Source organism: Brettanomyces bruxellensis, chromosome 2 (assembly GCF_011074885.1).
Source record: "Brettanomyces bruxellensis chromosome 2, complete sequence".
In the NCBI taxonomy this organism is placed as follows: domain Eukaryota; kingdom Fungi; phylum Ascomycota; class Pichiomycetes; order Pichiales; family Pichiaceae; genus Brettanomyces; species Brettanomyces bruxellensis.
In genome coordinates, this window is record NC_054683.1 from 84,180 (window position 1) to 98,125 (window position 13,946).

Consider the following 13,946-nt stretch of genomic DNA (forward strand, 5'->3'; position numbering starts at 1 on the left):
TCTACACTTTCTACACTTTCTACACTTTCTACTACCATCCAGTTCCAAACACAATCATAACTGCCGTTGTACAACTTCTGGAGATACCAGTGGTCCAGCTATCCATGGTCTCCCTAATAAAAATATGTATCTGTCTCCATCTTATATCCAACAGGTAGGGCTTCGTCAACAAATGGCAACGATTAGGATGCTAATATTCATACTCTAGCTGTCAAACTACTTTTGATGACTGCCAGGCTCTTGTCAAGAGTGTCTTAAGTGTCATGTTGAGCAGTGAGTTCGATTAACAGGGCTAGAATTCTTTCACTTATTATTTCCATTGCTCTTCCGGCTTTGTAGAAGTCTTCCTGATGCTGAAAGAAAGAGCCTCAAAGTGGAATTTGTAAGTGGAAGCTGCTGATATTAATGCTGGCTTTATGCTGGGAACATGGATCTTCCAATCAAGTATCAAGTTGTTGCTTTCAACGAGAATGATACTCCTAACAGATGCACAGGTATTTGCTATAGGACTCCAGTTAGAGCTAGATATTTGACCTCTACATACTGACTTTCTACTTGCTTATTCACTTTCTGCATGCTAAGCATGCTTTCTACATACTGACATTCTATATGCTAGGCATCTTCTCTGGATTCTTTCTATATATCAAGCATGCTTGCTATATACTGACTTTGCTATCTGACCTTCCACTTACTAAACTTGCTTTATACGTACTGACTTTATATGTACGACTTTCCACATTTAAGAATTATTTCTAGATTCTGACTCTGTAAGCATGCCTTTTAAATACAAAGCTTACTTTCTGTATACCAACTTTCTACATTATGTTCCTCTACAAGCATCCTTTAGACTTTCTGACTTTCTGGACGCATTCTACATGCCCATATCAACATGCAAAATGTCATTAAATGTGACGGCCACTTAAGATACCTGGTTAATTGTGCCAGTCAAAAAGACGCAGATAAGCAGATAAGACATCACAAATGTGACAAGAAAGCAGAAAGCACTATAAACTTCAGTGCAGAATATACTTCCATCTTTTATATCATCAACCCTTTCAGGGTACCAGCATACAAATACAATTATCAGCTTCATTCCTGTCCCTTACTTCCTCTTCGAAATCAACCCCCTAAACATGTCAAACGAGTTTCCATCCGGCTGCAATTCGTAGTTTTCTCCCGTTGCCCTCCCCTGGCTGTCAGTTTTTTGGACAAGAAGCATCCCCCAGTCAGAAGTTATTCCTATAATGCGAGCCCGGGCATCTCCCTCCGATGTGAGGCGTACAGTCTGGTTCGTGTGAAGCCACATGCTGTAGTAAGTGTCGAGAAAAGGCCTGAAGCCCTCAGCTTTGAATATGTTGAGCATCGAGTTGAAAGAAGCCAAGTATCGGGCAAGTAGAGTCTCTATTTTGAGCGGAGCAAGATGCTTGTCCTGTCCAGTCTGCCCCCAGTACCTGTTCATGGCCTCGATTACCGAGTTTATCGACACTGTCGGCGCGGCATTCGAAACATCCAACCCTGAGCCAACCACAAAGCAGTACTCCCTGTTTATCACGTTCACGTTCACCATGATTCCCCCTACCTTCGTGTATGTGGCCTCGATCTCTCCATCACTTGTTACAGTGCCCAACTTCTGGCTCTTGTAGTGCTCCCCCCGCTCAACAAACTTCGGAAGCATGATGTACACATCGTTGGGCCATTTGATCCTCACGGGGATCTCCGAGTATCCATCTCCATAGTGCCAGATGGCCTCGATGAGGGCCATGCTGCATAGATACTGGATGAACACGATTGGTGTTCGCTGCGCCTGCTCCAACGACATCCGGTTGAAAATTGAAACTGCCATCATTCCAATCGGATTCACCCAGAAGTTCCCCGATCGTCCCTTTCCACACACCTGGATCGACCCATACACAGTGAACCCATCCGGCAACACGCCCATTAGGTGTATGTTGGAGTCCATGAGTGCACTGGTCGAGGTTACCACCTCCCCATACATAAAAGTCTTGCCGACTGCTCCTACGGTGCTGAGATTGCTGTAAGCACGGGGGAGCTCGCACAAAAAGGCACCTATATCGAAGTTCGGCGTCTCCTCCCTTGTTGGAAGCCTGTCCACACACGCGTACACCTCTTTTATTGCCGTTTCGGGGTCCTCGTACCCCTCTTCCGGCAACTTGTCTCCCAGCTCGCTCAACGACCAGTGAAATCGGAATTTGTCGCTCCCGCCATTCGAAATGTTGTCAATACCATGCGGTATCTCTCTCTCCAGCCGGCCAATCATCTGCTGCGTGTCTGTCTTGTTCACAGACGTCAAAAATAGAGGCGTGAGGTGTGGTCTTCCCACCGATGTGCTCTCGTTGACATGCAGGCCCATTTTTTTGAGGCATGCCCGCAAAAAGTCCATCCGCTCCTCGTTGTGCCTCTTTAGCACGTCGACAACCTTGCTGAAACCTGGGGCATCGGCCGAATGGGCCAAAAGTTCAGGTGTGAACTCCGGATGCACACCGCTAAGCATTGCCGCCCCATTTCCAACTTTGCAGTACACAACTGCCGCATTAGCACCGCCTGGACCATCTGGCACGTCCGGCTGGTCGCTGTACCGGGCCAGAATCTCGACATTTGCATAATTGGGCGCATCAACAAACATCCCACCCCCGTTATAGTAGCTGTAAACAGTGCTATACTGACAATCAGGAAGAGAAATACGATTCACATTGAGTTTTGCAGCACGTGCACCCACCTCAGACCCATAACGGAACCCCCTAAATGCACAGCCCCGGCATATGCCCGGGAAAAAGCCCAACTCCCGAGGTCCGCTCACCTCCATGTCTGTTCCAGTTTCAAACTCGCATCTTTTTGACCCGTAGTATCCGCCGGCACAAAACCCGATGAACCGGCCTCCCCGGTTCACAAACTGCGATATTTTCTCGTTTGTCCTCCCGTTGAACGCCCGGCACACCGGCAGATCTGCTCCCCCTGGAATCACAAGCATTGTGGTCTTGCCTTGCCATGGTTGTTTGATAATCGTGTCTGCTGAAGCTTTAGACACCGAATAATACGGCGATAAAAGGAGCCTCATGGTCTCCACGCAGTGCTTCACGCTGTCATCCGTTGTTCCTTGACCCGAATACACTAAAACGTTCATTCTGAGGTTCTTCTGCTGTGCAAATGTCCCGAAACTGCTGCTTGTGCTGTTTTTCACCTTGGAAGTTCCACAGATTGTATTTTCTGTATTTCTGGCAATTCGACTCGAGTAGAATTTGCAACTAAACCGCTCAAACAGTTTCCCCAGCATACATGTATGAATTGTGGCACCCTTCGCCTTATAAACAGCACGGTGGGATGTATTTGTTGGCAGCTATCGGTCATTGTCTATCCTCAGTAATTTATTCTCCCACTACCGCACGTCCATTTTTTTTTTCAAAAAAAAAGTGTGAATCATCCTGAATCATCTTTTGGCAAGAAACACTGGCGAGGACATCTTCCACTATTTGAAGTAATCCAATACCACGTTTCCATTCTTCTAGTCCACGCTGCATTGTATTCTTTCAACAATGCATTTCCCTTCTTTTGGCTGGTGGTCATATGTGTACCGACAGTCGAAAATCAAAGATGTTGGGTTGGGATGATAAACATCAACTGACTTTGTTAGGGTTTACCTATTATTTTACTTGCACCGGTCTCAAGAATACGCCATTTGTTAAATTATTTGTCAACTGCATCTTCATCTTCGAGTTTTCTACTGCATATCCTTGCTTTCCGGTTGAATTGCTGCCTCTCGCTTAAATCGCCATTTCTGCTTTATATCAACACCAAGATCCTACAATATTCATATCATCCACCTCAACTGTTCTTTGTGCATTTCATAAACCAAGTATACAAAGCTCGTGCCATTTGATCAGTCTTAAATTGGAATTTCCGCTTAAAGTTCCGTGAGACATACTGCGACATTTATTTTTGTTGGTGCTATTTCCTTTAGCTAAGCCAGAGAATCAGCAAATAGATGCATTTAGTCCCAAATTCAGTTCCTATACTCTACATTATTTGCCAGTAGAGCAATTGCAGACTTATTAAGCGAATGGATAAGTATAATGTATCAAAAATCCATTAGAGCACATTTCAATGTGTTAAGTAAGTAGTCTGGAAATATATTTATTTCTTGTGACTCCATAAAAAGAGTATCTACTTAGTTATCATATTGACTGAAAGCAAACATTTGCATCGAAATTATTGCATTAAAATTAGATGTTATATCAACCCAGTATTGGGTTAACTTATAGGTATTGAGAAGTACAATAAATGATATTGAAGCTTTTCTATCAAACCAATACAAACCAAAAACTTTACCCCGCTGCACGAAATTCATTTCTTTACATTTCAAATTAACATGCCTGCTAATGTTTCCTAAGAATGCCATCTCAAAGATTGTGCAAATTACTGTTTCGATCGATGTGTTCTTTTTAGACAAGGACTGAAATTTTCACTTCCTAGAAGAGAAAAAAAAACGTTTTCGGAGAGCAAGGGAAGCGGAAAAAATTAAAATAGCAAGTAGCGAAGTGTTCATCGTTAAAGCCAACAGTACTGATATCATTAGGCATTGTGCAAATTTTGCAACGTCAGATATCGGAGATCAAGCACAGCATTGAGCGAGAGTGTAGGGATGAGCTTCTTTTTGTTTCAGCTCTCGCCATTGAGCCCCAGGTCCCGGATTATATACCAAACAGGGTCAAGGCTGTGGAATCGACTAGGAATATGGAAGGCGGAAAAAACAGCTGGAAACAGGCGAAATATTTCAACAAGGATAGCATCAAAAGTGAAAAATGGGCAAATCGTGCCTAATGCGTTGAATTTCTATGGTCAGATCCAAGCAGTGAGAAGATTATCATCGGAAAATGGGAAAAAGAAGAATCCAGAAAGAAAGATTGTTGGAAGTGACAGCAAGAACTTCAACCAGCTGAGTAAGCAGGCGATGGAGAGAGCAAAGCAGCTCAGAGATGAAGCATACTTCAGATCAAGGAAGATGTACGATAGGTCGATGGAAATAAGCGATAAGGCAATCAGACAATCGGCAGAACGATCCAAACAGTTAAGAGATCTAACGGTGGAAAGATCGCGCGAATTCAAGGATAAAACGATCAAGACGTCAAAGGAACTCACAAAGAACTTGAAGAAGATTCTCCCACCCGATATCCACGAGAATATATACACGTTTCCGAACTTTCTAACCACAACGAGGCTTATATGTGCACCTATAGTGGGATACATGATTCTTCACCATATGACGACGGGCTCGTTGATTTTGTTTGTTTACTCATGTGTGACAGACTTCTTAGACGGGTTGATTGCCCGGCATTGGAACTTGAAGTCCGTCTTTGGCAGTATCATCGATCCGATCGCCGATAAAGCTCTGATGATTATTTGCACAGTGTGCTTATCGATGACTTCGCAAGTTCCAATTTATCTGGCAGCACTAATCCTAGGAAGAGACATCATGCTTGGTGTCATGGGTGTTGTGGTGCGATACTTGACACTCCCTGCTCCAAAAACGTTGCTTCGATACTTTGATTTCAGTATTATTACAGTTGAAGTGCACCCAGTTATGGTCAGCAAGATCAACACTGCCTTGCAGATGGTGTATCTCGGAACCATGATGGTGAAGCCGTTTGTTTTGGCATATTTGGGTAACAACTACGGACTTGAGGCCACAGACATGTTTCTATCTGGCATCAAATACTTCGAGTATACAGTTGCAACCACCACAATATGGAGTGGACTCACGTATTTGTTCAGTAGGCGAGCTGTGAAGATATTGGTTCCGTGGGAAAAACCGAAGATTGGGAAGTGAAGGATGCACGAGGAACATTTATAAAGGAGTTTGAGCATTGGCAGTAAACGCATAGTTATTCATTTTATTCACGCTTCGCCATATATGTATATACGCAGGAAATTAGATAGTAACGTTAAATTTATTTAACCTTTTAAGCATATTGCACATGGAAGTAGAGTAATTGCTAGTAGTTGTTATTTAGAGAAGTTAGTCTTGCAGCGCTTGTTGCCATCTGCTTTCTTTTAGATCTTATTTTATTGCAATTTACTTGAAGATATTATGTTTGCTATTTTAGGCATTACTCTTGAACCAGTTTAGTGTTGCAGTTATTTCAGCAATTGCAGCTATACTTACAAACATTAGTGTTTGAGTTAGTTTTACTCTTAGTCACTTTTCAAATACTTTCAAATACTTTCAGTTACTTTCAGTTGCTTTCATTTACTTTCAGTTACTTTTAGTTACTTTACTTACTTTTAGTTACTTTACTTACTTTACATTTACTTTCCCTTTCTCATTTACTTTTCAGTACCTCCATTAGTATATACACTTACAACTCAACGTGCAAACTGAATATCATCAATACGGAGAATCGACTTCACGGTCTCCGAGGCAAGCGTGATGGCACTAATGTTGACCAAAGCAGGCTGGAGCACGTGCTCCTGGTAAGAATTGGTGGCACCCAACCGCCTGATACTTATTCCAGTCTCGGTTTCACCCTTTTCGTGCTTATTACGCAAATCAGTGACCAAATCAATTGGATTGAGGCCTGCGTTCTCAGCCAACGTTGTAGGAATCACCTCCAATGCCAAGGCGAACTCCTGGAAGCAGAGTTGCTCAACTCCAGACATGGAATGGACCTCCTTGAGGAGTTGACGGGAAACTTCAATCTCGGGAGCTCCTCCACCAGCAATAAGAGCTGGTTGTTTCACTAGACATCTGATCACACAGAGGGCATCGTGAATGGACCGCTCGGACTCGTCCAAAATCTGCTGGTTGGCACCTCGGCAAACTATCGAAACAGTTGGGTGAGAGACGTTTTTAATGCCGGTTATTTCGGTGACCCGGGATCCGTCGGAATCTATTTCTTCTACAAGGTCGGCAGAGCCCAAGCGCGACTCGGAAAACGATTGCACGTCGGCTATTGGCTGGCACCCAAGACTCTTGGCGAGAAACTCGATCTCGTCTCTCTCGACGTTCTTAATGACGAGAATGTGCATTTTCGAGAGGAAGTGAAGTGCTAAGTCGTTCACAGCATCACGCAAAATCGACTTCTGGATCAACAACACGTTGCACTTGGCCTTCCTGATCCTTTTGCAGATGTTTAGAAGGTACATCCGCTCCTCCTTGAGGATTTTGTCCATCTGCCTGTAGTCATTAACCACAATGTTGTTTTCCATGTCCGGCTTTGGAGGCGATAGGCAGAACTGGATGAGCCCAATGCGTGCCCTTTCGACCCTCGTCGGTCCGCCGGCACTCTTTATCACGTTCTGGGTGAGAACGACGCCGTCGACAATTTCAGTCGCGTCTATCGTCCCGCCGACTTTCTTGATCAGCCGGATGTCGTTCAAGTCCACACTGTGGTCCTGCCTGTTCGCCACCTTCAACACCGAATCCACTGCTATCGGCCCTAAAAGCGACGAGTGCTGGGACACGATTTTGGACGAGAGAGAAGTGGTTGCTGCCTTAATGAGTGTTTCTCTATCTTCAAGAGAGATTTCGTGCGACATCCCCTTTAAAATCTCGCTTGATCTCTGTGCGGCCCGCTGGAACGACTCCGCCACGATTGTTGGGTGGATCCCCTTGGACAAAAGCTTCTGGGCTGCCCCTAAAAGTGCTCCTGCCAACACAACAACCGATGTTGTACCATCTCCTGCCTCAACATCTTGTGCTCCCGACAAATCAACAAGCATCTTTGCCACGGGGTGCAACACCGCCATGTGCTTGAGGATCGTGTGCCCGTCATTCGAAATAATCACCTTGCCGTCTTTTGTCTTGATCATCTTATCCATACCCTTTGGACCAAGTGATGTTCTAATTGCATCTGCAACCGCCTTTGCAGCCACGATATTTGCCTTGCGGACTTCCTGTGGCTTCTCCTTGTTGTTGAACGTTGCATTTGAAGGCGATTTCCGTGCTGCTGTAACTGCTGACATCCTGTATTACTGCTTTTGTGTCTGTTTGACGCCTTACTTTGTATAATTGCACCTTTTCGTGTACTCAGTGTCCTGATATGCTTTTTTCTAGTTGGCGCCGCTGGAAAATATTAAACGCCCTCACGAATTCCGGAAGCTCACTTGTTGTTCTTGTAAATGCACCGCTAAACTTGTTGATACCACCGAAACAAGCTGATTCTTCTTCAGTGGTGGAAAAGAGAGACTCTGGAAAAACGTGGAGAGATGGAATACCAAAAAAAAAACTTTCATTCCTGATTTTATTTAGGCTACCTTTTTTTTTTTTTTCTTCCCCCTTGCCTGCGCACAGCCTTAGAAATGGAAGTGCATCTTTGACCACATCTTGCTTTTTTAATAAGCACAGCATCCACACAAACAGCTAGCAAATATCCACAAGAGTCCCCAAAAAACAACTACAGAGGCACAGCCACACCAGAGTAAGCGATGCCGGAGTCAACTACAGAGTCAGAAGCGGCCACATTTTCCGATATTAGCGTCTCAGCCCAGGATATCGAAAATTGCATATATTCGCACTGGTATGAAAAATTCTCCCAATACACATACACTAAAGCCACGATACTGAAGCCGGTACCGAAGGAGTTCATCAGCTACCTGGAGGCGGATGACATTGTTCTTCCGAAAGACGAAGATTCGAAGCCTATGGCACTTTTTCAGGATGTAGTTCCGAACGAAGATAACGATTACAGCGATTGGGAAGAGGAAGATGAAGCTGCGGAGGGCAAAGGAGGCGATAAAAAGGATCAGAACACTAAGAAAACGGCGTGTGATGAACATAAAGCCGATGGAGAGACCAAGAAAACTGCAAAAAGCGGGAAGAAAGACCCGCTCTCGGAGTTTCCAGAGTTTCACAGCAAGATTAAAGCCGCCATCCACAACTTAGGCAGTGTCGCACCAAAGTTGAACTGGTCCTGCCCACAGGATGCCACGTGGATGATGATGAACAACACAATGCAGTGCAAAAGTGCAGCTGAGCTCTACTTGCTTCTAAAGTCGTCTGATTACGTAAACCACGATCTAGGACACGCTTTTGAGTGTGTGACGGAGGGCAGCGGCAAGGAGGGCCAGGATAATCTTGAGTATGAGCTTGTGTTGCGGAAATGGGCCGAGATGAATCCTGCAATGGAGTTCCGATGCTTTGTGCGGGACCGCCGGCTCGTGGCCATCACCCAGCGGGATCTCAACTACTATACTTTTTTGGCAGGCATGAAGCGCGAAATTCTTACCGCGATCTGCAAATTTTTTGACCGGGTGCTCTTACCGCGGTTCGATTCCCACAGCTTCGCTTTTGACGTGTATATTTCGAAGACGCTAGATAAGGTTTATTTGGTGGATATCGACCCGTTTGCTCGCAAGACGGACTCTCTACTTTTCACGTGGAACGAGTTGGCAACCATAAACGAGGAAAATCCAGTTTTTCGATTGGTTGAAAAAGAGAATAGTGGCCAGTTTGCATCAAAAGCGCACAGCCAGAATCAGGTGCCCAAGGAGGTCGTCGACGCGACGATCGACACCAACGCTCTTGTGGAGCTTGCCAGAAAGTGGGAACAGCTTATGAGAAAGGAAGATGATGATGAGTGAAAGAATATTTGGCACATGCAAGATATATAATATGTGTGAGGGTCATTTATTACTTCTGACGATACAAAGTACTCTCTTTTAGGGACGTATTATTTATTAGCGCACGAAGCTTTCATTATAAAGAAAATACCGATCCGAATCTGGCTGCTTTGCTATCTCAAACAGGAAATATCTGCTCCTGACCCTTTAATGACCCATCCGTGTAGTATAAATGCGGACGATAGTCTGGGTTCTGTTGCATGACTCTTGATCTCTGGAATTTCTGGATTAGGTTATCCTTTCCCTGAATTTTGGCATATGCGAGTTGGCATATCTTTTCTGAGTTGAACTTTGTCCATTTTTTCCCCTGGAACTCCTTGTAAAACTTGACGATTGACTTTGCTTTGGGGAATGAAATGAACGCATATCCAACGTTACAATGGTTTTCGAAATCGAACCGGAGATCTGCTTGCAATTAAAGGTTCATGTTAGTAATTCTGCGGCTGATGTTGGCAAAAATGAAAATAAATATAAATTTCACACTGTACTTACAGAGAAACTCGTACTCCCCCTTGATAACGGCATCAAGGGTATCCTTAAGATCCTGAAAATCAACTCTATTTGGAATATTGCGGATCAGAAGCGTGTTTCGTTTATCCAGGCCGGATTCTACTCTGGAAATATCAACCACATTTTGCTCAGGGATCGAATAAGTTCTGAATGGCATGGATGCCAATCTTCTATGCTTTAAGTTTTGATACCTGGACCATTCCTGCCTGTCAACGTTGATACTTGTTTCCGGACTTGAGAGGTTGATTTGTTGGCCAGTTAGCGAGAGAATGGGACACTTATTTGCATTCTCATAGAGCTCAACTAGTGTTCCGCTTACTGTAATGACGGAGGTGCCAACTTCAAAATGGTTAAGGCGCCTTATCAAGAACGATTTGCGAATATCATGGAATCTGCACTTGTAAACGTTCAAGGTACCCTGGAGCGGCTCAAAAAGGTACAGACTGCAAAACAGCGAGATTTGGCTAATTAGATCTTGCAAAAATGTTGCTCCATGCACTTGCGACAAGTTGAAGGAGACGTAAAAGATATCGTATCCGTCTTCAATAAATTTGAAGAAGTGGCTGGTTGAGATCACTGCCCACTGTGTCGAGTCTCTGATTGGTGCATATTGAATGTACGAGAGGGGATTTTGCACCATTTGCAGGTATAACTGCTTTAATTTGGTAAGATCATCATCAATAGTTCTGAAATCATACCAGGCAACGGCGTAAAATACATGAAGATCAAAATTGAACTGTTTGGATGTTGCTATAGTTGTGCAAACGGAAAGCTGTGCTATTGCCGATTCAAGGGCTGGCCCATTATCGCAGTGGACAAGAATAACCCTTTTGCTTAAAATACTTTTTTCTCCCGAGCTGGAATTTGACCAAATGATCGACCCGGTATCAACAGGGGTAGTTGCTGGAGTGAGAGTTGGGGAAAAGCTTGAAACATCAGTTGGGAGAACTGCTTGTGGTGTAATGGAAATGCCATTGCTCTCTTTATTGGAATCAAAATGTTGTATGCATGTCTGTAGTCCCTGTTTATAGAAAACATCGTTTGTGAAGTTTTGCATGTTGGGCAAGAGGTCGAGATGTGATGCTAGTGGCAAACTGCAAAGTGATCAAGAAATTAAATAGTTGGGTATGTATAACGGAAGTATAATTGGAAATTGCTTAGAATAAAAGAGGATCAAGAGTTGAAGTATGAAACTTCAAGACGAAGTCAAAAAGAGAGATGCGTTTGCTTGGGATGTAAGAGAAAAACAGACAGACTAAACTTGAAGAAAAACATGGAAAACAAAAAGAATGTAAAAAAGACAAACGGAGATCATTGGACCTTTATATACGTTTTACTTCTTTCGACAAAATCCCTAATCCGTAAACGATGCTCTTCTCTTGTTAGCGATATTGGGCAAGATCTAGGGAAAAGAAAAACTTTTTTGAAAGGGATTCTCGCGATTCTAGCGATTCCCACGATTCCGCTTTTGGCAAGCCAATGCCCAAATTTAGACGTAGACGAGTAAGAGAGCAAAAAAAAAAAAAAAAAATGCTCAAAGCAAGTTAAGGAGAAGACCAGTATAGGAAACTAATAAATCCCGTGACGAACTCTTATACGTACGAGAAAATGAATTCAGTTTATACAATAAATCGTAGAGAATTGTAGTTGTTAGACTAGAGGGGATGCTACCGAACACCATATTAACGTATTTGACATTACGATAGATAACAGCAAAAAAATACATAATGAGCGAGTCTATAAAACCAGAAGCGGGATATTAAGCGCCTAATTGCGAAATTGCTAAGGTCTACGTCGTTTGCATTTTGGAAAACCAAACAAGGCTCAGGCGCTTAATGTGGAAATCCCAATGCTGAGCATGAAAATAGAACACTTCACTACACCAGCTTGACAGACCTCGAGATATTCTTCTTGATACCAGACTTTTCTCCCTGATATGGGCCTTCTGGAGTTTGGTAAACTGCCCGGACAGATTTGAGTTTCTTCTGGGCCTTGGCGAACTTTCTTCTCTTTTTGACTCTGGCGTTTCTGTTTTCCTTCTTTCTCTTTTTCGTCAAACCGCGATTCTTCAATATCTGGTAGTTGATGGCTCTCTTTCCGTTTTCGTCCATATTCTCGCTCAATTCGGCCAACTTTCCACTTCTGGCAGCCTTCACCGCCTCTTCATGTGCATGTCGCCTTGCAGCCTTTCTGGCTGCTTTCTGAGACTTCACTTTTTCGTAATATTCCTCACCAGATGCATTTTCGGTACCGTTAACGCTGTTGGCAATCTTCATATCATCTTCATTCATATCTTCATCATCCAAGTCTGCACCTGGTGCATTCTTATTACCCCTATCACCACGTTTTCTGGCCTCCTCAATAAGCCTTTGCTGTCTCTCGAACAATCTTTCTTTATACGGTATATCCTCATCTCCCTGAAACTTGGTGAACTTCTTCTTTTCGCGCTGGTCAATCTTCGATGTGTAGAAACCAAGCGTTCTTTTTCTATGCCTCTTCTCCTCAGCATCAACTTCATCAATGTCCTCGAGATTCTTTGGCTTAAGATGCTTGATTTCCTGTTTTCCTGAAAGATGGAAGTTGAGCATATCATCATCATCATCATTAACACCATTAGCGTCTTCACTAACATCATCGTCGTTATTTCCACCAACGTCTTCATCATTTCCACCAACGTCCTCATCATCCGCACCAACGTCTTCATTAACACCCTCATCAGCTTCATTCCTACCCTCATCATCTGTATCCTCAACTAAATCCTCAGGTAAGTCCTTCGCCTGATACCAGATTTGTCTGCTCTGCACTATGGATGTCATGATTGGCTCGTTCTTCATTGAAAATTGCTCCTCGGCCTGAAGTTTCGACAAGAACAAAGCAAAGTATGTCGCAACTATTCCCAGATAAGATGAAAGTGTCGCAAACTTGATCTCAACAACTTCGTTCTTGCCATCTCTCCTCTCTGTAAGCCCGGACAGCGCAGATTTAAGCTTCTTGTACTCCTTAGTGAGGGGGATGAACTCCGGATACCTCCGCTTGAACAACTTCTTCCGCGTGATTGCGTCCACCTGCGACAAATCCTTACTTTTCAAAGCCTCATCCTTGCCTTGGCTATCTTCCTTGCCCTTATTTCCAGACTTCCACTCGTCGATCGTCTCGTCAATCATGTAGTCCTCCATGCTGAGGTCCTCCAAGTGCTTTTTCTGGATCCGCAATGCCTCTTTCTCGGTTTCCTTTGCATCTTCCTCATCTTCTTCATCTAAATCTTCTGCTCCGTAATATTCTCCTTTACTGTCTCCCCAGGCCTCATCATCTGCTTCCTGCCCATTTAAGGCCTTCCCACTGCCAGATCCATCCTCTAGATACTTCTCAGGCTCGCCCTGGTCCACAAAATAGGCCTCTTCATCCTCATCCACCGGTCCCTGAAGCTTTTTCCTATACGCTTCGATTTCTGCTTTTGCATCTTCATCATCTTCATCTCCAGAATCTTTTATATTCATCACTGCCTGCTCGCTATCACTTTCCTCCTCTGACACATCATCCTGGCCATCCCATCCTGCTTTCTCCAATTCGATTTTCTCCTGCTCTTTTGCGAATTCGTCAACATCATCCATTCCTAAGTCTTCAGGTAGTGGCTCTTTTTGTTTTTTGTGTCCGGCCATTTTATTCTTTTCGAAACCGACCTGTCTCTATATCTGTGCTCTTCCTGTTATGCTAAGCAATGCAGATACACACGAGAAAGCTGCAGAACCAGTAGAAGTGCTTGTATGAGAAAGATCAAAGCTGTGCTTAGCTCCTCAATCTCA

At 43.9% G+C, this 13,946-nt stretch overlaps 6 protein-coding genes across 6 annotated transcripts; 2 read left to right on the top strand and 4 right to left on the bottom strand.

Annotated features, from left to right (window-relative positions):
• Window positions 1-1,102: 1,102 nt before the first annotated feature.
• Window positions 1,103-3,142, bottom strand: BRETT_005194 (uncharacterized protein; the record flags this gene model as incomplete). The annotated part of the gene is made up of 1 exon (XM_041283676.1): window positions 1,103-3,142. One exon carries the CDS (start codon window positions 3,140-3,142, stop codon window positions 1,103-1,105), a length of 2,040 nt encoding a protein of 679 aa, XP_041134628.1.
• A 1,515-nt stretch (window positions 3,143-4,657) lies between these two features.
• Window positions 4,658-5,842, top strand: BRETT_005195 (uncharacterized protein; the record flags this gene model as incomplete). Its single annotated transcript, XM_041283677.1, has 1 exon — window positions 4,658-5,842. One exon carries the CDS (start codon window positions 4,658-4,660, stop codon window positions 5,840-5,842), a length of 1,185 nt encoding a protein of 394 aa, XP_041134629.1.
• Window positions 5,843-6,378: 536 nt separating this feature from the next.
• Window positions 6,379-7,977, bottom strand: CCT4 (T-complex protein 1 subunit delta; the record flags this gene model as incomplete). The annotated part of the gene is made up of 1 exon (XM_041283678.1): window positions 6,379-7,977. One exon carries the CDS (start codon window positions 7,975-7,977, stop codon window positions 6,379-6,381), a length of 1,599 nt encoding a protein of 532 aa, XP_041134630.1.
• A 462-nt stretch (window positions 7,978-8,439) lies between these two features.
• BRETT_005197 (uncharacterized protein) lies at window positions 8,440-9,594 on the top strand (the record flags this gene model as incomplete). The annotated part of the gene is made up of 1 exon (XM_041283679.1): window positions 8,440-9,594. One exon carries the CDS (start codon window positions 8,440-8,442, stop codon window positions 9,592-9,594), a length of 1,155 nt encoding a protein of 384 aa, XP_041134631.1.
• A 157-nt stretch (window positions 9,595-9,751) lies between these two features.
• BRETT_005198 (uncharacterized protein) lies at window positions 9,752-11,200 on the bottom strand (the record flags this gene model as incomplete). The annotated part of the gene is made up of 2 exons (XM_041283680.1): window positions 9,752-10,041; window positions 10,126-11,200. The coding sequence occupies 2 exons, from the start codon at window positions 11,198-11,200 to the stop codon at window positions 9,752-9,754; spliced, it is 1,365 nt and encodes a 454-aa protein (XP_041134632.1).
• Window positions 11,201-12,020: 820 nt separating this feature from the next.
• BRETT_005199 (uncharacterized protein) lies at window positions 12,021-13,802 on the bottom strand (the record flags this gene model as incomplete). Its single annotated transcript, XM_041283681.1, has 1 exon — window positions 12,021-13,802. The coding sequence occupies one exon, from the start codon at window positions 13,800-13,802 to the stop codon at window positions 12,021-12,023; it is 1,782 nt and encodes a 593-aa protein (XP_041134633.1).
• Between the last annotated feature and the right edge of the window lie 144 nt (window positions 13,803-13,946).